At 47.0% G+C, this 21237-nt stretch overlaps 8 protein-coding genes across 8 annotated transcripts; 2 read left to right on the forward strand and 6 right to left on the reverse strand.

Annotated features, from left to right (window-relative positions):
• Positions 1 to 185: 185 nt before the first annotated feature.
• Positions 186 to 1274, forward strand: F5147DRAFT_265068 (proline-specific peptidase). Its single transcript, XM_041428935.1, has 2 exons — positions 186 to 958; positions 1016 to 1274. The coding sequence occupies exons 1-2, from the start codon at positions 309 to 311 to the stop codon at positions 1266 to 1268; spliced, it is 903 nt and encodes a 300-aa protein (XP_041290857.1). The 5' UTR covers positions 186 to 308; the 3' UTR covers positions 1269 to 1274.
• Positions 1275 to 1559: 285 nt separating this feature from the next.
• Positions 1560 to 2436, reverse strand: F5147DRAFT_704022 (squalene epoxidase-domain-containing protein; the record flags this gene model as incomplete). Its single annotated transcript, XM_041437873.1, has 4 exons — positions 1560 to 1852; positions 1907 to 2057; positions 2119 to 2209; positions 2256 to 2436. The coding sequence occupies 4 exons, from the start codon at positions 2431 to 2433 to the stop codon at positions 1802 to 1804; spliced, it is 471 nt and encodes a 156-aa protein (XP_041290858.1). The 3' UTR covers positions 1560 to 1801.
• A 2328-nt stretch (positions 2437 to 4764) lies between these two features.
• F5147DRAFT_704035 (uncharacterized protein) lies at positions 4765 to 6914 on the forward strand. The gene is given in 8 exon segments (XM_041437874.1): positions 4765 to 5185; positions 5239 to 5403; positions 5455 to 5494; positions 5550 to 5579; positions 5635 to 5849; positions 5901 to 6097; positions 6148 to 6667; positions 6685 to 6914. 7 exon segments carry the CDS (start codon positions 5149 to 5151, stop codon positions 6460 to 6462), a joined length of 999 nt encoding a protein of 332 aa, XP_041290859.1. The 5' UTR covers positions 4765 to 5148; the 3' UTR covers positions 6463 to 6667; positions 6685 to 6914.
• A 136-nt stretch (positions 6915 to 7050) lies between these two features.
• On the reverse strand, positions 7051 to 7565 carry F5147DRAFT_704046 (uncharacterized protein). Its single transcript, XM_041437875.1, has one exon. It carries the CDS (start codon positions 7556 to 7558, stop codon positions 7256 to 7258), a length of 303 nt encoding a protein of 100 aa, XP_041290860.1. The 5' UTR covers positions 7559 to 7565; the 3' UTR covers positions 7051 to 7255.
• A 1600-nt stretch (positions 7566 to 9165) lies between these two features.
• Positions 9166 to 10976, reverse strand: F5147DRAFT_762107 (uncharacterized protein). The gene is made up of 11 exons (XM_041440572.1): positions 10768 to 10976; positions 10697 to 10706; positions 10622 to 10641; positions 10431 to 10563; positions 10184 to 10192; positions 10130 to 10140; positions 9856 to 10009; positions 9679 to 9801; positions 9588 to 9604; positions 9501 to 9535; positions 9166 to 9448 (listed from the first exon to the last, which is right to left on the reverse strand). The coding sequence occupies exons 1-11, from the start codon at positions 10801 to 10803 to the stop codon at positions 9274 to 9276; spliced, it is 723 nt and encodes a 240-aa protein (XP_041290861.1). The 5' UTR covers positions 10804 to 10976; the 3' UTR covers positions 9166 to 9273.
• A 1204-nt stretch (positions 10977 to 12180) lies between these two features.
• Positions 12181 to 13961, reverse strand: F5147DRAFT_265548 (uncharacterized protein). The gene is made up of 4 exons (XM_041428937.1): positions 13437 to 13961; positions 13193 to 13381; positions 12738 to 13143; positions 12181 to 12675 (listed from the first exon to the last, which is right to left on the reverse strand). Exons 1-4 carry the CDS (start codon positions 13819 to 13821, stop codon positions 12195 to 12197), a joined length of 1461 nt encoding a protein of 486 aa, XP_041290862.1. The 5' UTR covers positions 13822 to 13961; the 3' UTR covers positions 12181 to 12194.
• A 1049-nt stretch (positions 13962 to 15010) lies between these two features.
• On the reverse strand, positions 15011 to 16292 carry F5147DRAFT_704073 (uncharacterized protein). The gene is given in 11 exon segments (XM_041437876.1): positions 15011 to 15286; positions 15339 to 15370; positions 15406 to 15407; positions 15425 to 15463; positions 15516 to 15635; positions 15690 to 15843; positions 15898 to 15974; positions 16020 to 16052; positions 16098 to 16125; positions 16183 to 16211; positions 16271 to 16292. 8 exon segments carry the CDS (start codon positions 16033 to 16035, stop codon positions 15103 to 15105), a joined length of 624 nt encoding a protein of 207 aa, XP_041290863.1. The 5' UTR covers positions 16036 to 16052; positions 16098 to 16125; positions 16183 to 16211; positions 16271 to 16292; the 3' UTR covers positions 15011 to 15102.
• Positions 15956 to 16760, reverse strand: F5147DRAFT_265352 (uncharacterized protein). Its single transcript, XM_041428936.1, has 6 exons — positions 16609 to 16760; positions 16538 to 16547; positions 16463 to 16482; positions 16271 to 16403; positions 16020 to 16222; positions 15956 to 15974 (listed from the first exon to the last, which is right to left on the reverse strand). The coding sequence occupies exons 1-5, from the start codon at positions 16669 to 16671 to the stop codon at positions 16119 to 16121; spliced, it is 330 nt and encodes a 109-aa protein (XP_041290864.1). The 5' UTR covers positions 16672 to 16760; the 3' UTR covers positions 15956 to 15974; positions 16020 to 16118.
• Between the last annotated feature and the right edge of the window lie 4477 nt (positions 16761 to 21237).

Below are 21237 nucleotides of genomic sequence, written 5' to 3' on the forward strand. Positions count from 1 at the left end.
CAAAGGCTGTGGGCAAGCTGTAGGAGATAATTTTGGTATACTGAACCGTGGCGATTATCTGCAACGTGAAGCGCCGAAGTAGTCCCTATTATGGACGTCATGTTGATAACGGGTAGACCTCGGCCTCCGTCTTTCCAGATGCAATATTTGCAATCTAGGACCTTTTCGCCGATTCCACATGGCCAATTGAAGAGGACCTATATATGCCGCGTCTCAAGATCTCACGTCTCTCACACAGCTGCTATATTAACGAGCCTTATCTGAAAGAATAATGTCTATAATTCCCAATAACACTGCCTACCCCACTGATGAATAGTACCACGGGCACTGTCGACTTCAAAGTCGGTGACGAGACATACCAAACCTGGTACAACATCGTTGGTGACCTCAAGTCAGGCAAACGGCCACTTGTCACGCTCCATGGAGGTCCCGGGATGTCTCATATCTACATGATATCGCATACCGAGATCTATTCTCTATACGACATCCCAGTCATCTTTTATGATCAACTCGGCATCGGAAAATCCACCCATCTTCGCGACAAACCTGCCGAATTCTGGACCCCAGAACTATTCATGGACGAACTCGACAACCTTCTCGTGCAGCTCGGTGTCGAGAGCGACTTTGACCTTCTGGGGCACTCGTGGGGAGGGATGCTGGCTGCTGACTATGTCGCCCAACGTCAACCTCCCGGCCTTCATCGTCTAGTCATATCCAGCTCTCCACCCTCGGAGCAACTGTGGGAAGAGAGTATGCGGGGATATCTGGAAGCTTTTCCGGTAGAGTTCAAAGAGATGGTGTTGAAACACGAGAGAGAAGGCACCGTCTCATCGGCGGAGTATCAAGCAGCCATCCAAGTCTTTATGAACAAGCACACATGCCAGACCATACCCTGGCCTGAAGAGCTGGTTGCTTCGTTTGCTTCCGTAGAAGAAGATCCCACCGTGTCGAATGCCATGTAAGCAGCCCAACCACTCGAATTCCGGAGGACTCTGAGCTCAGTCCTGAAATTCAGGTCAGGGCCCGCACAGTTCCACTCGACTGGTTCATTGAGAACTTGGTCAGTGATTGACCGCCTTCATCGTATTCCATGTCCTACCCTCGTCACAAATGGGCCCGAAGAGGGAGCTCAGGACTACGTGATTGCTCCTTTCATCGAGAAAATACCTAAAGTTAAGTGGGTCAGGTTTGCGAAGAGTCATATTGCGTTCTTCGAGGATAGGGATTATTACTTCAAGGCTATCGGTGATTTCTTGAGGGTAGACTGACAGTGTTCATTTCTATGAAATCTGACCTTTGGAAGTTTTCACTACTCGTCTCGGGGAATGTTTATAACGAATACATACCAAAATATACTTCGATGCTTGGTGATAAGACCATGATATGGGAAGATTGTGTCATTTGTGCACTTCATGCCACACCAGGGTTCATTTCCTTGTCGCAATATGACCACGTTGGAGCTCGGTCCAATGCTGGTGAAGCAGCCGTCGACAGGATGTCGAGAACTAAGGTTTGAAGTTACCTGAAAGTCACTTCACGTCGACATCGACATCAAATAACACCTATCAATGATGATTTCGACACGCCTACGGCATAACCTGCGAGTGTCAACCGTTGGGGCGGCCAACACCAGGCCCTATATCAGTTGTTAATCAACGGCTTTATGCCAGTTGCACTAGACTTGGCAGTGTGCGAATCAGAAGAATAAGTCAATCATAGGTGATGCAGTACATGGGGCATAATATTGAAAGTCTTTATTGCGAGCGTTCCATCACGTTGTAAACTCATCTATGTCCCAAGATCACATTTCTGCCCACATCACCGGCCCCATCACGACGCCTATAGTCCATATCTATACCATAAAAATCAATCAACATGTTCCAAAACGCTTATTAAACAATCTTACGACGTTCAGCGCTTTAACCAAAAGCAACGGGTATTCGTAAAACTGCGGAGCATATTCATTCCCAGGTCTAGGATGGGTAAACAACACCCAGATGGAGTATACCGCTATGGCAATCGAATTGCGTGCCAGCAGTGACGGAGATTTCAGGATCCTGGGGGTTCCAGAACCAGATCAGCATGATCATGACGATTATGAATATATGTATTACTGACCCGGCTGCTAATGACATGGGTTCGTCAGAATACTTGGCACCTTTCCCGTAAAACTTGAATGCTCCTTCCTGCATAATGTCAAACGCCTCGCCTACGATCATAAGCCTTCAAGCATTCGACAGCTGATATTGACGTACCATGGGCCGCGAATATCCCAGCCCAGCTCATGCTCATGGTATTGATGGTGGATGCGAGCGGTTTTCTCATGCGGTACCACTTCTTGAGGACAGCCGAGATTTCATCCCAGTTGCCAAAGCTCTCGACGTGGGCCAGAAGATCAGAAAGGATGACTACGTCATTCAAGGCGACCGTCATTCCACCCGCAGTCAGCGGGTGACGCATATTAAATGAATCTCCCAGCAGAAACACTCCTGCCTTGCTACGCTCTCCTTGCTTTGTGGGCGGAAGGTAATAATGCGGTGCTCGTCGCACACGCGACGTTTCTAGAGCATTGAGAATAGGCGCGTGGATCGACGATGGAAGCTGGGGAACAATGTCGCGCAGTATATGCTCCTGCAATATTGATGGTAAGTGGGGGCGATCACGACCGCACAATAAGGCAGAATTACGCACCTTGAGATCTGGCGGCGACTCCTTCAATTCGACCAGCATACGATACTCATTGTTGGGGAGCTCAAAAAGGATGACCGGTCCAGCGCCTTTCAGTACAAACATAGTGGCATACTGGGGAACTGGCAGCTTCAGGTCTTTCAAAATCAGACCTGCCAAGTAACCCCTTTGCGAAGGCTCATATGGCATGCTTCCGAGGACGGCAGTTCTGAACTTGGATGAGGAGCCGTCCGCGACAATGACGAGGTCAGCAAAATAGGACTCTGGCTGACCACCTGCTTTGGAGGCATGAACACCTATTACGCGATGTGTGTCCTCATTCTCGATGAGACTGATTACTGTAGTCTCGATCACGTCAACATTGGACGCCCGCCGTGCGCGGTCGCGCAAGGCCATGACAAACGCTCCATGCTCAAAAGCTCGCGCGACATGGCCTTCAGGGAACGAGGCGCAAATGCCCTGCTCCCCTCGCAGGACGTGAAACCCTAACAAAGAAACAGAGCCAAGATCCTCGAGGCATGACTCGAGACCAAGCTACTTGAGCGCGGTGACGCCTCCAGGCTGGAGCATTTCGGCAACGATACGGTCTGGCTTCGACAAGGAACGCTCAAGTAGAGCTATCCGCAAAGGAGCACGACGCCTATTAGATGTCTTTGTGGCAAGGGCATGGGCAAGAGCTGGGCCTGCTACACCGGCACCGACAATGAGTACGTCGTAAGAAGAGAGCATGGCAGGATGGACAACCATTACAAGTGAGGCTCACCTGGTATTTATCAGAAAAGAGCCTTGTCAGACCGTCTCTCTTCGGGTAATATCTGTGCCATGCCAGTGAGTAGGACAGTTCAAAAGTATTCACGGCGGATAACACACAAATCTTACGATTCTTACCTGACGACTGAAGATCATTCGACACAAGTTGGACAGTCTGATATCCGAATACTGTCGATTGTGTGATAGGGCGCTTTCTCTCTTCGGTTGTCATATTTATAGCACATGTGCAGTGCATATAAATCACATCAGAGCGATGCGTTTAGGGACACCGAGAGTTGCGGAAATCTGGTATACCCCTAAACACCTGAGGGCATCCGGGAATCGTTAATACCGGGAGGTAAAACCCAGTAAGGTCTGACTGCTGGAAGTAGCTGGGCTAGTTGAGAAACGCTCATTTTAGTGGTTTAGGAAAAAAGCACTGACGAGCCCGGATCCTGGATACGAAACGGTTCAATTAGCACATTTACAAAGCAAAGAACCGACGAAGTAACCAGGAACGTGTCGAAAATAGCATCAGAGTGCATCGAGGTTGGGGGAACGAGACTAGGCCTGCGTTACGAGTAGTAGTCTTGTCCCGTCAACCTGGAAGCAATCAATTAGAACAGTGATGGAAACGACAACGAATGAACCTGCGAGTTTGCTTACTTTGTCATTGTAGTTCTTAATTAAGTGAACGGATAACTGTGAAGGAAACTGAGATGCGTACCTTCCACCAGCGCTTTTGGCTTAAGTCTGAGACTGCCGGAGAAATGTAGTTGGTGTCAGTCCAAGACACAAGATGATAAAACTCTACAGACTTGTATGGAGAATGGCGGCGGGAGCTGAGAAGCCTGAGAAAGCGACACCTTCGAGTCCTTGTCTTATTATCCTCAAAGAGATGGTGCTGCGGGCCCGGTACCACACATATAACACCGAGGGTCGACACCACCGCATCCTTCATACCGGCCTTGGTCACTACACCTAGCGAGACGGTGTTAATATACGCACCTTTGAAGTCGGTCACACCTGCTAGAGGAGCGAACTTGAAATTAGCGCGTATCTCTGCTGTAGCTCCCAGACGCATTCAAGAAGGCCGCCATATAAGAACAAAAGGAGGATTTTGAGGGAAGGGCGGAGCGACAGAAGGAGTAAAAGCCTAAAGAGGAAGGGATGATGGAAGAGGTAGAGAGGAGGGCGCAAAGGGTGCCGGTGAAGATATGCATGGAGGGAGTGTATCATCATTATTACAATCAACCCGACACCAAACGGATTCATAATAAGCACCTTTGTTCGGGAGACAGGGCTGCTGCAGCGGCCGCGGGATTCGGAATCTCCCGAGAGCCTTTTGCTATGTAGTCACGGTATCTCAACATTTCAAACAAATCTTTGTAGGCAAACCACATACCTTCCGGCAAGCTACACTGTCATCTTCTGTTCCATGTATCTTGAAGTTCACGAATTGCTCACAAGTCATTCCAGTCACAAATGTATTGGTGAGCTGCACTTACTAGTTCACCCCAATCTCGCCATGGCCCGTGATGCAATGGATCAAAATGGACAAACCCGCCATTCTTCAAGATATGGGTTGCGCCCTTCTACATGTTGTACTATCCACATGGCTGCCTCGTACATCGCCGGGCGGAGGCACAAAACTATACATGACTGATATGCTATTTGACAGCCTTTTTGATTTGCAACAACAACTGCATAATGTCACCCTCGAACCTCACCACTGTTCAGGCAGATGGTAAGTCTCATCGACTTGACTTGCTACGTCGCTGCGGCTGATGCTCGTCCAAGTCTTAAACACAGTCATGCCTCTTGTGGCGGCCATTGTCACATCATTCCGCTTGTATTGTCGTGCGCGGCAAGGACATTTGTGGATCGATGACTTATGGGCGACCTTCGCCATGCTATTCATTCTTACCCTATTAATTGTCAATTGGATATATATGGAAGCCTACGGTGAGCCTCGTTTTCTGTGTATGGTACATACCATTTCCTACAGACACCCAGAAAAATATCCCCAGGGCACGAGGGTAGCACTGTATTACATGTATGTTCTCATATATCGTGATGCTTGAGAGACGCTAAAACTGTTTCGGTACTAGGCTCATCGAATTATTTCCCGCAGTTGTTTGGTACGGCTCTGGCGGCATGTTAAGGCGACACAACTGATATACACGTTTATAATAGGTGCTCCAGGATATCAATTCTGTTGACAGTTGTACGACTCACAGCCCCAGGAACCCTCAGGAAGATCCTCATACGTACCACAATGGTCTTCGTCATCTTATGGGCTGTACTCTCTGCACAGGTGTTGTGGACTTGTGAAGATGAACCCGACTGGAAAACAGAACCACGCCCGCAGTGCGATTTCGGCAAAAATGTTGCAATAGCGCAGATCATCAGTGAGGGTCAACAGCCCATACGATGCAATAATTTTCTGATTAACATTTCAGCTGATGTTTTTGGAGACACTGTGCTTATCTTGGCCCCATTTCGCCTCATTTATAAAGTCAGATTGACGAAGGCACAGAAAATACGGATACTTGCCATCTTTTCGACATCAGCAATCACCACCGTTGTTAGTCTTGTCCATGCATATTATATCTTGTCGAATGAAGGACTGAAGGAGGCAATGGCTGCTGCGGTCGAGGTATAGTACTATCAGTGCTCAGACAGCGTATATCATTGATCACCATTTAGACTTCCGTGTCCTTGATCGTCGCGAACTTGAACGTGGTCGTGGCATTCTTCTTGAGAATGAGCGCAAAAGATGATACACCCTCGCCAGTACCGTGGCAATCTTCACCCGTTATAACTATCGGATCACTGCCTATCAGGCGTCACCGCTTTAACGACCCTCTCGCCACGACTACGATAGGCATTGATACCACCACGATTAGGTTGACAAATCTCCCTGAAGCTTGTCCCAGTGCACTTAAAAGTGACAACACGGACGAAATATCTTTAAACAACATAGAGGGAAAGCAGGGCGGTGGTGAATTGTGGGGAGCATAAACATGTGGTCTCCGTTTTACACTACTGGACTTTGGACGGACCGTTATCCGAACGAAACATACCTTGCACGGCCTCGTCAGTCTGAGGGGATACAGTGTTCCTGGCTAGAACATTAGATGGTGGCTGATCACAGTCCAAACAGATTTCGCTGCCGTCCATGATGCATCGATGAGTTCGAGCAAGACTTGAGCAGAGTTTGTTTGGTTCAAGTCATGCCACACGTCAGGTCATCAATCGCATCGTCCATAGCAGTTGCGAAACAGCTCATGTACCTAGCTTCATCGTTGACTACAAGAATACTGTAAGCATGGCTTACGCATATATCACTGACGTGTCACCAAAGACGTCATCAAAGCGTCCTCGACAATGATTGGACACCGCGTACTGTTCACTTATATTTGCCTTAACACTAAACGCATACTCATGTATCAGTATCACTTCTCTTTCCGTTCAATCATATACGCTTTAACACGTACTGCAGTTAGAATTGTCTTAGTGTTTCCACTCCGCACACGAGTGGTTTCCAAATACCACATCTTAATACCATGAGAAGGTGTATCTCGATCGCCATAATGAAGAACTATAAATGCGGCACCAAACTAGTCTACGACACCACTTTGTATACGCCAGGACGAAGATTGTGGAAAGTGAACATAAGTACCAAGAGGATGGCACGAGCTGTGATGTACAATATGGTACAGCTCAGGTCGCTAAACGGCGATGGGTACAGCCTAAAGTACATGACGTCCAAGAGATCTAAATGCAGTGGGGAATGTAATGAAGGGTGTGCAAGTTACAACGAGAGCACTCGTGCGCCATAGCACCTGTTCCTGAAGGCAAAAGACCAAGCCATACAATGGACGCCGTCAAATACGGTTGTCATAACTAATGCAGCAAGTAGAAGAACCTTGTTGTCCAAACATCCGAGTTCGACGCTACCATCGAATGTTGGAACTTGGAGCTTTCGAGGCGCGAGAATGTCAAACAGGTCTGCAATTCGGTCGAGGACTGGAAAAAAGAACCCAAACCCAGCGACTTCACTTTCATAGATACTAAGGCAGACATAATCAACAGCGGTATAATTGTTGAGGCGCATACATACTCATTAATGTGATATTCTGGCCCAGACTCGGTCGACTTCCAGTACACTGGATGGATATTATATGGTTAGTTAGGGTGGTTTCGAGGTGATAGATGGCGCGGGTTCTGAGCCGCATAACAAACCAGGCCACCTGAAGGATGGCCAATCCTTTCGATATCGCATTGCCTTTGCTTGTATCGTAGATATGGTTCGCCGTTAGGATAGGGAAGTCGACCACTCTTTACGCAACAGTTCAAGAGTGAAATTAAGCCGCAGTGTAAGGTAGGGTTCCCCGTCCAAGCATGAAACTACCTATGAGCACAAAGAAGGTGCGTCTGTCCATGAATAAGTCAAGGATGCACATGAGTCAACGTTTGAGTGGGCACGAATTGGGCTTACCTTTAGATTGCTCTAAAACATAAGCCTTGAATAACTTCGCGAGAGTAAGTGTTCCCTCATATCTTGGAGTGGGCACTGGAGTTCTAGCATGTACTTGCTGAACAAACACAAGTACAAATGATGGACTCCGGACAAACGGCGGGATACTCCAATTCCTTAAACCGTCCTGTAACACGGCGAGCACTTAATCACTGGCACATAGCCTAGGCACGATCAACTCAGGAGCGATTAGTGCCAACTGTCATCATGCCAAATTGTCGCCATAGGATACGAAGGCGGACTCCGTTTGGGACTGGGGTGATGGCAGTGTATGTGCACGCAAACAGAGTGAAAATAGAGCTGGAGATGACGTCTTCTATGGTTCTGTCCAGTTTCAGAACTGTTGTAGATGCAGCTTGGATGACTGCGACGAGGTGAAGGAGGATGCAGAAAAGTAGTAAACATATTGGATGTCAGCTTGGGGTGCACCATATACATCCTGTTCATTATTTGTCTTTGGGCGTCTTGAACAAAACTGAGAAGGGCAATCACAAACTAGATGTTGCAAGATGTATATGCAATACAAAGAGTAACGTTGGGAAAACAATGTACAGCATCGATGTAAAACGAACAGAAGCTGTCCGAATCGGCGACCATCAGCTTACTTACATAATATCATGGGGCGACCCGGTGCTACTATTAGTATACTCGGTACAATACCCCACTGCGGCACAGCCCACAGGGCACGGCGTCTTACCCGCAAAATCAGAACTTGCGTGTCGGAAATGCCCGGACGAGGACACATGAGTGATACATTTGTAGTAAGTACTACTAGTTTAATACTAATCTGAGGTCACTGAGAAATAATGTTGTCGCGTCGCCATCGGTTCCTTCCTGGAGATAGTAGTACCTGGATTTAAGGCTACTTTTATTATCCAGTGCCGACAAGCTACACTGTCATCTTCTGGAGTCAGCCAAGCCTTTCCCGCAGTTATTTGGTACTGTAGATTTCTGTTAATAGGTGTGCGCCTCGATATCAACAGCGGTGATTTCCGATCATACCTCGTTCCTGCGGACTCAGTGCGGATACAGAAGTTACAATGTCAACGGGCCATGGTGTCATCAGATCCCTAGGGGGAAAGGACGCATCAATCTCCGCGCTACCAAACACATCGGACCATACTCATATCCGATTGTACATGAATATACAATGTCATCCTGGATCATTCAATTTATCCTCCATTGAACGAGATATGCAGGGTGCGGTGATTCGAGCGGTTGTTATGTGTTTCAGGATTGCGACATGTGTGCGTGCGATATTGACGTTGTACACGGTGAGGCATAATCATGCATTACTTTCGGCATCTAAGACAGTCATTGGTATCGTTTGTGATGCGCGCTGAGTGCGAGGAAGGGATATATGAGGTGAATAAATAGTCGTGTTCTTCATCTTGACCTGTATCCCTCAGATCCCTTAGATCAAAAAGAACACGCGAAGCCAAGACACTATGCAAGACACCTTGGAACCTGGTTCAGAAAATTTGTCAGTTATCTCTGGTTACGATGTACAGCCACTTACACAACTATGATTCCACCCTGCTCCTGCGATGAGGCCTGCACCAGGTATTCATATATTACCCTGGCGTGGTGCATGGAAACCACGTACCGGCAAAGTAAAAGAAACTATGTTTATAATCGAAATTGCTTGAAACACAGTCAAGTGGGACATAAAAGGAGTCATAAACCGGATGACATACCAAGAAGCGACAGTGCATATAGCAAACTTCCCTTCAACAAGGTTGACGTCACTCTACCGATCTCGGAGCGTATACCATCAGAGCGTAGTCGTATTGAATGATACATTATAAGAGTGATCACTACTGAACATGATTCATCAGTAGAGCTAACTCGAGGCAGCGTCTTGAATTGCTCACTGAGTTCAAACAGTGCTGCGCTAACAAACTTGCCCATTATCAGGTCTTCCATTTTCGTAAACTCTGAAACCATCAGAGTCGATGTAGGCACACATATGTTTTCGAGCAGAAGCGCCAGAAGTATATCGCAAATGACCATGGCGACAACGATAAGCTTCAAGCTCGATTAAATCACCACTTCAAATAACAAAACATTCAAAGCGTTTACCAAGTAGCTCGCCAATAAAAATAGCTTTATCTTCCTATTGTCATGCCATAAGGCAAGTATACGCACGAGAAGCAGACCTGAAACATTAGATTTTTTTCTTTGTTGAGTCAACAAACTAACCTTCTGCGGCTGACATGATAAAAAAGAGGGACACTAGGATGCATTAGCTGACGTTGAATCCGCAACCGCGAGACCTACTCCCACTAGTTGTAATTACTGTCCAGCACTGTATTGCTTAGCATTAACATCATTACGTTGAATGAGGTTCACAGAAAGTCCATACCGTTTCTGCTGAATATGGGCTAAGAGTGACTGACAGGCCACTGTCCCTGAGAACCTTTCCCCAACAACGAAGTGCATGACTCACGATATATTTGAGTGATGATCCATATTACGGGAGCATATCTAGCTAGGATGAACATGACAGTGACAATGTTCCAGCAGCTTATGTTGCTGAACAGGCGGACTTCATGTTCAAAAGTCAAAAAATAATCGAGTATCTAATGAAGATAATAAAGTCTCAGCATTACTCGCGAGAAGAGTACGTGGTTCACTCACCCAGATCGCGGCCGGCGCAACTTTTTCAATGTTTTGAGCACAGACTAGAATGAGGGAAGTAAGCCGACAACAAACCTTGAAGATACTGTGAACGAAGTACGAGAGTTAGTTCGGAAAACGAAAGATCAGGCGTCAAGCGCTCATACCTTGATCGTCTGTTGTGCAGTGTACGACAAGGCCATATGTAAGGTATATAGTAGTGCGTGCGTGGACTGGCTCGTAGACTAAGACTGGGTGGATATTTATGATAAGTTCTGATGCTTAATATATAAGCTCTAGATCCAAAGAGCAAGTGCGCGAGGCTCGCACTTGAAGGAGTCTTCTTCGGTCGGACGCGCCATTAATGCCGTGTATCGAGTCGGAGAATCTTCCAAGCACAGCGTTTAAAGACCGTAATGAAACGTGTTAGCACGGTATATATATATCAAGAGCTGAGCACACTGAGCTGCGACCTTGGCGCTCGGTCCGGGCGCCACGGTGTCGTTCGATGATGGATGACTTGGGATATTTATGATGATCAGGTTACTACGAATCCCGACTGATTTAGAAGTCCGAGCGGTGTTTACGTTTATTCTGGTATTATCGGCTTCCGACGCTACTAGAAGGACAGTTTGGAGCAGGGGCAGCATACTTCTTTGGCTATTATCGGCTTCCGACGCTACTAGGCTATTCGAAGGACAGCAGGGGCAGCATCCTTCTTTGGCATGGTGTCGACACCGGAAGATATATCTTAGCGGCTTGGCAAAGTAACTGTCAAATGGACGTGTTTTGACTTGTTTGCTCGAGAAGAGGCAGAACATGCTCAAGCCGCTCCCGTAGGAGATCGCCACACACCCTTTCATCCTTGCCTGAAGATCATGTTCGCGCACAGGCCCTCTACGCTGCGACTCACCGTGCCTGAAGGTCTGGGCCACTGGCATTGAAATCTTATGACCAGCTTAAACAGCTGAGAACTCCTGGTTTCGCGGACTGTAGACCTGTATTTCATTCCGTGTCACAGAAGTCGGACGGAGGCGTGTTCTAGCCCAGGGTCCATCACGTATTGAATCAAGGCAGACGGACTTCACTACCTGCTTGTCACCACTCAAGAGGTCCTTATTCAGTTCTTGCGGGCAATTTAAAAGTCCATTCAACAAAGTTCTTGTTTGTTCATCCGATCGGTGTCTTCCTCGAGGTGCCTGACTTTGCAGACGATAGACCGAGCCCGAATCCCCGATGGACGACTCCCAGATGGACGCTCTGACAAGGTTCGCCTGTAGAAAGAGAAAAAGAACCTCATTCACGAGCATTGCGGTCGTTCACCTTGGACAGCGGCGTGTCGCAGAATATTTACAAGTGCACAATTCACCCACTGCACGAAACGACACTTCATTTCCAACGATCCATGACTGGGGGCATGGGTTCGAGCAATTCAGCGGGTTTGGGGAAGGCGTGTTTCAGGCAGGCCGAGAAGCAAATGGGGGGATGGTTACAAGTGTTGGTTGCAATTTAGCACCACCGTCAACCACAAGAATGCTGCATCTGAATATCATCAGAAAAATATGAGATGCATAGTAAGTATCATGATCAAGAATTATAGGTGCGGCACCAAACTGGTCCACGACACCACGATGTGTGCGTCAGGAGGAAGATGGCGTAAAGTGGTGAACATAAGTACCAAGAGGCAGGCACGAGCCACAATGTACAACAGGGCATGTAATGAAAAGCCCACGATGAAAAATGGTGTAAGATACCGGTTCGGCAACATAAAATAAATCTGGACATAAGCAAACGGTACGCTAATTATAATGAAGGAACTCATCGACCACAGTGTGGCCTGATTCCTGCCTGGGGAAGAAGTATAAAATAAAGCCATAAAATGGATGCCGCCAAACGTGCTCGCCATGAGCAACGCAGCAAGCTGAAGAATGTTCTTGTCCGAATCTTCGAGATTGATGCTGCCATCGAATGTCGGGACTTGGAGCTTTCGAGACGTGGGAATGTCAGGGATGCCTATCAGTTCTAGAACTGGGCGAAAGACTGGTGCCAAGATCCCAAACCGAGCGAGTTCGTTTCTGTCAATGACACTAAGGCTGACATGATCAACAGCGATATAACTGTTGAGGCGCATACATACTCAATGTGATCCTCTGGCATTGACTCGGTCAACTTCCAGTACACTGGATGTGGACATTGCACATCGAGAGGCTTGTTCCACCACACAGCATAAGTTAGGAAATTGAGAACCGCAAAAGCGAGTGTCCCCATTTCAAGCTGGGTGGTTTCGAGATGGTAGATGGCGCGGGTGATGAGCTGGATGATGAACCAGGCCACCTGAAGGATGACCGATCCTTTCGATATCGCATTGCCTTTACTCCTGTCGTGAATCTGCTTTGCCGTTAGGGTAGAAACGTCGATACACCCCTCACGTGTCAGTTTGACGATGTAATCAGGACGTAGTGTAAGGTAAGGTTTCCCGTCCACATAAAGCATAAAACCACCCATCAGCACAAAGAAGCTGTGCGTCTGAGTCCACGTATAATCTAAGGATGCACATGAGCCAACGTTTGGGTGAGCACGAATGTGGTTTACCTTCCAAGTCAGACTCGGATTGCTCTGACTTAATCCGCCTTGCGACCCACATCACAGGAGCACAAAGGACACGCAAAAGAGATACCGGTACAGATAATACACCTTTAGCAAGGAGGAGAAAGATGTGAACGAAAGGCAAGAGAATACAGCGAAGGAAGCGATTTCCAGGTGCTTTAACAGAACTCATTTCTAAGGACGTGTATAGTGAGCTATGAGATGTAGGGTTTCCAAACGCACAACTCACCTTCAGACTCCGGACGAACGTTGGGATACCCCGATTTCTCGAACTGCCTTGTAACTTGATGAGCGCTGAACCATTGGCGCATAGCCCATGTGGCGATCAGTTCAGGAAGGATCAGTGCCATTATCATCATGCCAAGTTGTCGCCATAGAGTATGAGGGTAGCCGCTGTGTTTAGGATTCGGAATATTAGGGTGGATGGCACTGTAAACGCATGCAAAAAGAGTGAGAACGGAGCTAGAAATTATGCTCCATAGGGTTCTGGTGGTGAACGATGGGGCTTTAAAAATGTCACTAGTGGTAGTATTTGTTGTATTTGTTGTAGGTGCAGCTCGGATCACTCCAACGAGGTAGTAGAGGAAGACACAGAGAAGTACTAGTAAGCGCATTACTAATTAGATGTCACTTTGGGGTGTATGATGATCATATGCACCTACTTATTCACTATTGGTATTTTATACCAGCAGGCATCGTCTTCAGGCAGTGCAATGTACAATTTGCCTGATGTTTGCAGCATAGCCAGTATAGCCCTTATCAGATTCGTGATGCAAATATTGATGCATGATGCGTTACCTATTTTATCTTTTGTTTTTTTTGAATCCAGACCGTCTTTGCGCAAACGACGGATGCAGTACGAGCTTTTGCCTTCCTGCTGCGACGGTCTCGTACTCTCAGCGCTCAGCTCTCAGTCGTCCTCGACGACTTTGCATCTCCTCCTTTCTTTTCTTTCATTGATTCCTCTCCCTTGTTTGTGTATTCATATCTCGACAACCTAGACAATCTCCCGACATACCTTTGGCCCCACATGAATTGCATCTTGGCCGACCTGCACAACCGAACTTCGAGTTCCCCGCATACGCGGGTTAGCTTAACGCTATTATTGCAGGAAGACCTATCGGAGAGGAAGCCCTTGAGCAAATGGCAGAGGGCTGGAGGCTAGAGCGCCAGGAACGCATCACCCTCTGACCTCAGCAGTTTGAGGACGACCACCGAGTACAGCCAACTTAATATCATGGCCGGTGCTACTCACTTGGTTCAATACCCCACTGCGGCACAGCCCGCAGGGCACGGCGTCGTCTTATCGCAAAATCCGAACTTGCGTGTCGGAAATGCCCGGACAAGGACCTCACAAGCACCGAGTAAGACATTTGTAGTAAGTACTACTAGTGTACTAATCTGAGATCGCTGAAAGTCACGTCGCCATCATGTCCTTCCTGAATTCAAGGCTGCTTCCATTATTCACAGTGCCGACTAGCTACACTGTCATCTTCTGGGGTCAACCAATTCCTTTCCCGCAGTTATTTGGTACGGTTCTGGCGGCATGTTAAGGCGACGTGACTAACACGCAGATTTGTGTGCGCCTCGATATCAACAGCGGTGATTTCCGATCATACCTCGTTCCTGCGGGCCCAGTGCGGATACAGAAGTTACAACGTCAACGGGCCATGATGTCATGGCGCTACGGAGAAAGGACGCATCAATCTTCGCGCCATCAAACACATCTGATCATAGAATACTCATATCCGATTGTACATGAATATACAACGGCATCCTGGATCATTCAATTTATCCTCCATTGAACGATATATGTAAGGTGCGATTATTCGAGCGGTTAGTAGGATTGCGATGTGCGTGCGTACGATATTGACGTTGTACACGGTGAGGCATAATCATGCATTACTTTCGGCATCTAAGACAGTCATTGGTATCATTTGTGATGCGCGCTGAGTGCAAGGAAGGGATATGTACGAGGTGAATAAATAGTCGTGTTCTTCATCTTGACCTGTATTCCTCAGATCCCTTAGATCAAAAAGAACACGCGAAGCCAAGACACTATGCAAGACACCTTGGAACCTGGTTCAGAAAATTTGTCAGTTATCTCTGGTTACAATGTGCACCCGCTTACACATATACAATTCCACCCTGCCCCCGCGATGAAGCCTGCACTAGGTATTCATATATTACCCTAGCGTGGTGCATAGAAACCACGTACCGGCAAAGAAAAAGAAACTATGTTTATAATCGAAATTGCTTGAAACACAGTCAAGCGGGACATAAAGGAGTCATAAACCGGGTGACGTACCAAGAAGCGACAGTGCATACAACAAACTTCCCTTCAACAAGGTTGACCCCACTCTACCGATGGAGCGTATGCCATCAGAGCGTAGTCGTATTGAATGATACATTATAAGAGTGATCACTACTGAACATGATTCATCAGTAGAGCTAACTCGAGGCAGCGTCTTGAATTGCTCACTGGATTCAAACAGTGCTGCGCTAATAAACTTGCCCGTTATCAGACGTTCCACCTTCGTAAACCTTAAAGCGATCGGAGTCGATGTGGGCGCACATACACTTTCGAGCAGAGACGCCACAAATGCATCGCAAATGACCATGGCGACAACAATAAGCTTCAAGCTCAGTTAGATCACCACTTCAAATAACAAAACATTCAAAGCGTTTACCAAGTAGCTCGCCAATAAAAATAGCCTTATCTTCCTATTGTTATGCCATAAGGCAAGTATACGCACGAGAAGCAGACCTGAAACATGAGATTCTTTTTCTTTGTTGATGCCAACAAACTAACCTTCTGTGGCGGACATAATAAAAAAGAGTAATGCTAGGATGTATTAGCTGACGTTGAACCAGCGACCACGAGACCTACCCCCACTAGTTCGATATAGTGTCAAGCACTGTGTTGCTTGGCATTAACATCATTACGTTGAATGAAGTTCACAGAAAGTTCATACCGTTTCTGCTGAATGTGGGCTAAGAGTGACTGGCAGACCACTGTCCCTGAGAATCTTTCCCCAACTACGAAGTGCATTCATTACTCACGATATATTTCGGTGATGATCCATAATACGGGAACATATCTAGCTAAGATGAACATGACAGGGACAATGTTCCAGCAGCTTATGTTGCTGAACAGGCGGACTTCATGTTCAAAAGTCAAAAAATAATCGAGTATCTAATGAAGATAATAAAGTCTCAGCATTCACTCGCGAGGAGAGGACGTGGTTCACTCACCCAGATCGCGGCCGGCGCAACTTTTTCAACGTTTTGAGCACAAACTAGAATGAGGGAAGTGAACCAACAACAAACCTCGAAGGTACTGTGAACGAAGTACGAGAGTTAGTTCGGAGAACGAAAGATCAGGCGTTAAGCGTTCATACCTTGGACGTCTGTTGTACCGCAGTGTGCGACAAGACCACATGTAAGGTATATAGTACGTGCATGGACTGGCTCGTAGACTGGGTGGACGTTTATGATAAGTTATGATGTCGATTTATAAGCTTTAGATCCAAAGAGCAAGTGCGCGAGCTTCGCACTTGACAGAGTCTTCTTCCGTCAGACGCGCCATTAATGCCGTGTATCGAGTCGGAGAATCTTCCAAACACAGCGTTCAAAGACCGAGCTAAGTGATGAAACGTGCAAGCACGGTATATATATATCGATTATTATCAAGAGTTGACGTTAATCGACACTGAGCTGTGACCTTGCAATTGGCGCTTGGTCCGGGCGTGTCGCTCGATGATGAATGATTACCCCGACTAATTTGGAAGTCCGAACGGTGTTTACTCTATTAGTATTGTCGGCATCCTTATCCTTCCGACGCTACTAGGCTATTCGAAGGGCAGTGTGGATTAGTGTACCGTGGATAACTGTTTTGGGAGTTATCCACCGTGGATATCCACCCTAGAGAATTTGGGGGTCAGTTATCCACCGGTGAGTAGGGTGGATATCCACCAGCGGCAAAATCGGCCCGGCGGATCCGCGCGCTGCAAAAATTTTCAACCCATGGCGTGTTTTCGCAAAATTTCCGTTCGTTCACCAATACTAAGTAAAGATACATCATGTAACAGCTATTCCATGTCCCAGTCTGCCTCCGTCAGGACCCTTTCCGATGCCTTCGCGAGGGCCTGTAATATGTACAGTGGACCTTTGCATTATAGTAGCAAAAAAATGTCAAAATGACCGGGAAAAACACATTTTTTGGGTGTCAAAAACCCCCTCGAAAGTGAGGGCGAGTTAAAAACTTGTCAAAAACTCCGTGGGTAGTTTTTCACGGAGCCTTAGTTGGCAGTGCTTTGAGCAGTTCAACTAGCTGATCCTTGAGATGTTGCTGCATGTAAGTTTTTTTGGGGGATGAATAACTCGAAGTTCACAATGTTCCATTCATTTTTTGCGACGATATTCAACAGTAACCAAACAAACATTGCTTGATATTGCGCGAATTTAAAGTTTTGCCAAAATAAGTTGGCTTGCAATGCGGACTTGTAGTGTTTGCTTTTTAAGTGTATTTAATGTTATTTAATGTAACCCTGGGCACGTACACTGTTTTTTGAGTTATTCACATAATCCACCCTATTGATTTCGGCCTTGAGTTATCCACCTAGTTATCCACGTGGATAACTAGGTGGATATCCACGTGGGTGGATAACTCGATGGTTATCCACGGTACACTAGTGTGGATTGAGCTTGACAATGCCCCCTACCTGTAATCTACAACGAGAAGAGGCAGAACATGCTCAAGCGGCTCCTGCAGGCCATCGCCACGCACTCTTTCATCCTTGTCTAAAGATCATATTCGCGCACAGGTCTACGCTGCGATACACCGTGCCTGCAGGTCTGGCATTGAAATTTTATGACCAGCTTAAACAGCTGAGAACTCCTGGTTTCGCGGACTGCAGACTTACATTTCATTCCGTGTCACAGAAGTCGGATGGAGGCGTGGTCTAGCCCAGGGCCTATCACGCATCGAATCATGGCAGACGGACTTCACTACCTGCTTGTCACCACTCAAGAGGTTCCTATTCAGTTCTTGCGGGCAATTTAAAAGCCCATTCAACAAAGTTCTTGTTTGTTCATCCATGTGATCGGTGTCTTCCTCGAGGTGCCTGACTTTGCAGACGATAGACCGAGCCCGAATCCCCGATGGACGACTCCCAGATGGACACTCTGACGAGGGACAAGGTGCGCCTGTAGAAAAAGAAAAAGAGTCTTACTCACGAGCATTGCTGTCGCTCGTCTTGGACAGCCTTTCGGTTCATCTTGCTAGCGCAGCAGAATATTTACAAGAGGATCGTGTTGGACCATGACATCATCGTACAAGTCAAGGATATAACTTCCGTTGACACATGGATGTCGGGACCGTGGACATACTATAGATCCGTGTCATCCCCGTTGCACAATTCACCTACTGCACGAAACGAGACTTCGTTTCCACCGATCCTCATCCGTCCCTTGATTGGGGGCAAGTAGTCAGAAGGTGAATGTTTATTGTGGGTTCCTGTTGTCACGAAAATGTACTTACTCTCGAATACAAGGCAAGCGTTATCATGGGCTTCACAGCGTAAGCAATCTGGAAATGACACCGATCGTGCAAAGTTGATCCGTATATCACACCAACTATTTTTGGCTCCGCCTTACAATGACCGTTCACATCATGCTCATTGGTGTGGATAGTCTCCATGGTCGTTTATGCGAGTAATGTGCCTTGGGGACGCAAGACTGAAAATACGATTACTTGCGGTCATGACGGAGCTGAGGGAGCAATAATCAATTCAGTTATCTAACGAGCATCTTCCTCATTTGGGACCAGAACTTCCAAGACAAATCCAAATGCGCTCGTGATCACGAACCTCGTAAAGGTCGAGGGCCATTGGGCTCTCGCAACCAAACGGTATATGAGAATAGCACTCAGGTCAACACTACAGCCTACTTGCTAAATATTGCGCGAGGGTGCGTTGTCTTCTGACCGACGAGTGCTTCAGATATTGACTGTAGTCTCTACTGTGACATGTCGCAAATCCGGGATCCCAACCAAACATACCGACTTTTACTTTTATCGTCCGTACGTTGACCGATTTTTTTAAAACGATCGAATATTCTTCTCATCTGGCTGTAGTTGACTTTGTAAGACTAACAATACAATTGACAAGGTCTGCGACGTGTACGATCGATCGTACATGGACAAATTTGTGGATGACATAATCGCCATTGCGCTCTTGATTATGGACTGAAGCACATCGGCTCTGTAGCAGAATCCAGTGCCGACCCATAATCAACCGAAGCATGCAGATAACTAGAATGGGATTATCATCGGCACCGGCACTGGTTAGAGGGCGCATTGAAGTAATGCACAACTGATCCTCGGATTTCGGCAACCAGCTTTGTAAATCGTACTATGTGTTTGTTGTGCCAATATGATCTGTTGAGCCCCAAAAAATGCTTTCCGGTTGTCCCAGTTTCTCAAAACATAAAACATGGCACAAATGAGATTTGACCACATGGATGCCGTCCAGCTGTTTTGATGTACTTGAGTACTTGCCATATACATGTTCACATCGGCATTGGCAGGACATTATTCCGGGGTGCCGACGCACAACAGTGATGAATATGGGGTACTAGTAGGGGCAGAACATATCAGTGGGGACCCTGCGGAGATCCGTGTGGTTCGTTTCGACCCCGCCGTCCAAAATATGCAAGGGTCTGCCTTCCGCACTGCCCTGAGATCTCCTTTCAAAAGACTAGTAGGTTTTAGGCCAAAATATCAGTGGTCGCCAGTGTACAAAGGTCGACAAGCCTCACAGTGGGCTTTGCGCTTGATTACGATGTTGCCAAGAGATATGGCCAAGAGATCCATGCGCTTACTCCATAGAGCAACAGTGCCACTCCAAGCACTTCCAAGCCATCAACTCAGGTCGGCCAAGGGAAAGTGACGATGGTGCAAAAATCACGACTCTGATTCACGAGGACTATCGATCACCCGAGAACGGATCTAAGAGCGAGCTGCTCGGCATCGACGTCCACAATCCACGATGGAGCACGCACAAACACTGATGGTGTCCGGGTCAAAGCTGATCATGATAACATACAAAGTTATTACGAAACGCTCAAGGCCAAGAAAATACGTACGACAAGCCGATTATGAACGATGGAATGAGTAATCTGAAACACAAGGGTATCAAGGGGTATAAGTACCGGTAAGTATCGGTGCTATATAGCGATGTCAACTTTAAGTCACAGTCACAGTGGCGGCGGGCAAATCCTGTAAGATAAGCACCCTATCGAACACGTGATATATCGGCCATGTAGTACTGCCGCAGGGTGGCAGAAACATAGTCCGATCTAAAACCTCGAAGATTTCTAGTGATTGCAATAGACCCATGCTCGAGACAACACCGGCATTTGATGAATATCGGCCATACCTTGGATCGGCAACCGTTAGGCAGAATCATGTTCAAATTAAATATCAAATACTCGTTGTTCGCATGCGGAGCCATCGGTGACACTGTGAATGATTTAGCATAACCGTGCAACTTGAATTGTCGTGACTTGATCCTTGGATATATCGCTCGTGCGTCGTAACTAGTAGTACATTGGCTAGCAGTCTTCTGAGAGGTACCAAGCCGCAGCAGTAGCACAGTATAATCTGTTCACTGATGGTCAGCAAGTTTGTTGTTTCTCCATCGGCTTACTGAGTTAATTTCACCGTATGGTGACATTGTTAACCCCGGTTGAGCCATTCTACGAAATCATGGTATAGGTGCGGACCCAGTGCGGACCCAGGAGTTAAAACGGGTCACAGGATAATGAATTCCAATCATAAGAGGGAGAAAGAATGGAGAAGAGGCCCGAAGAAGCATTACTTTCTTTCCAGTCGAAAAGTCAGTTGAACTTGGCTCGATGGTCAAACAGATGGTTAAACTTGATTTTGACTAGTGTTATGTCTTTTAACGCCGAAAAGGATCGTGGCTGTGCAGGAACCGAAATAACGATTTGTGGGGGTCGGATGCCCG

The sequence above is a fragment of the Suillus discolor genome (assembly GCF_016758755.1).
Source record: "Suillus discolor strain FC423 chromosome Unknown F5147scaffold_41, whole genome shotgun sequence".
Classification (NCBI taxonomy): Eukaryota; Fungi; Basidiomycota; class Agaricomycetes; order Boletales; family Suillaceae; genus Suillus; species Suillus discolor.

What these genes read in the sequence shown, in the direction of transcription:
- F5147DRAFT_265068 (XM_041428935.1), top strand. Translation starts at nt 309, where the DNA reads ATGAATAGTACCACGGGCACTGTCGACTTCAAAGTCGGTGACGAGACA. An exon ending in CCCACCGTGTCGAATGCCAT is followed by an intron (nt 959 to 1,015) that starts GTAAGCAGCCCA and finishes CCTGAAATTCAG; the next exon opens with GTCAGGGCCCGCACAGTTCC.
- F5147DRAFT_704035 (XM_041437874.1), top strand. Translation starts at nt 5,149, where the DNA reads ATGTCACCCTCGAACCTCACCACTGTTCAGGCAGATG. An exon ending in GATATATATGGAAGCCTACG is followed by an intron (nt 5,404 to 5,454) that starts GTGAGCCTCGTT and finishes ACAGACACCCAG; the next exon opens with AAAAATATCCCCAGGGCACG. An exon ending in TTATTTCCCGCAGTTGTTTG is followed by an intron (nt 5,580 to 5,634) that starts GTACGGCTCTGG and finishes CGTTTATAATAG; the next exon opens with GTGCTCCAGGATATCAATTC.
- F5147DRAFT_704046 (XM_041437875.1), bottom strand. Translation starts at nt 7,558, where the DNA reads ATGCGCCTCAACAATTATACCGCTGTTGATTATGTCTGCCTTAGTATC.
- F5147DRAFT_762107 (XM_041440572.1), bottom strand. Translation starts at nt 10,803, where the DNA reads ATGGCCTTGTCGTACACTGCACAACAGACGATCAAG. An exon ending in CGCAGCACTGTTTGAACTCA is followed by an intron (nt 9,802 to 9,855) that starts GTGAGCAATTCA and finishes AATCATGTTCAG; the next exon opens with TAGTGATCACTCTTATAATG. An exon ending in CAGGGTGGAATCATAGTTGT is followed by an intron (nt 9,449 to 9,500) that starts GTAAGTGGCTGT and finishes TTTCTGAACCAG; the next exon opens with GTTCCAAGGTGTCTTGCATA.
- F5147DRAFT_265548 (XM_041428937.1), bottom strand. Translation starts at nt 13,821, where the DNA reads ATGCGCTTACTAGTACTTCTCTGTGTCTTCCTCTACTACCTCGTTGGA. An exon ending in ATCCGAGTCTGACTTGGAAG is followed by an intron (nt 13,144 to 13,192) that starts GTAAACCACATT and finishes GTGCATCCTTAG; the next exon opens with ATTATACGTGGACTCAGACG. An exon ending in ATGCCAGAGGATCACATTGA is followed by an intron (nt 12,676 to 12,737) that starts GTATGTATGCGC and finishes TGTCATTGACAG; the next exon opens with AAACGAACTCGCTCGGTTTG.
- F5147DRAFT_704073 (XM_041437876.1), bottom strand. An exon ending in CGCAGCACTGTTTGAATCCA is followed by an intron (nt 15,636 to 15,689) that starts GTGAGCAATTCA and finishes AATCATGTTCAG; the next exon opens with TAGTGATCACTCTTATAATG. An exon ending in CAGGGTGGAATTGTATATGT is followed by an intron (nt 15,287 to 15,338) that starts GTAAGCGGGTGC and finishes TTTCTGAACCAG; the next exon opens with GTTCCAAGGTGTCTTGCATA.
- F5147DRAFT_265352 (XM_041428936.1), bottom strand. Translation starts at nt 16,671, where the DNA reads ATGCACGTACTATATACCTTACATGTGGTCTTGTCGCACACTGCGGTA. An exon ending in TTGCGCCGGCCGCGATCTGG is followed by an intron (nt 16,404 to 16,462) that starts GTGAGTGAACCA and finishes TATCTTCATTAG; the next exon opens with ATACTCGATTATTTTTTGAC. An exon ending in GATCATCACCGAAATATATC is followed by an intron (nt 16,223 to 16,270) that starts GTGAGTAATGAA and finishes TCTCAGGGACAG; the next exon opens with TGGTCTGCCAGTCACTCTTA.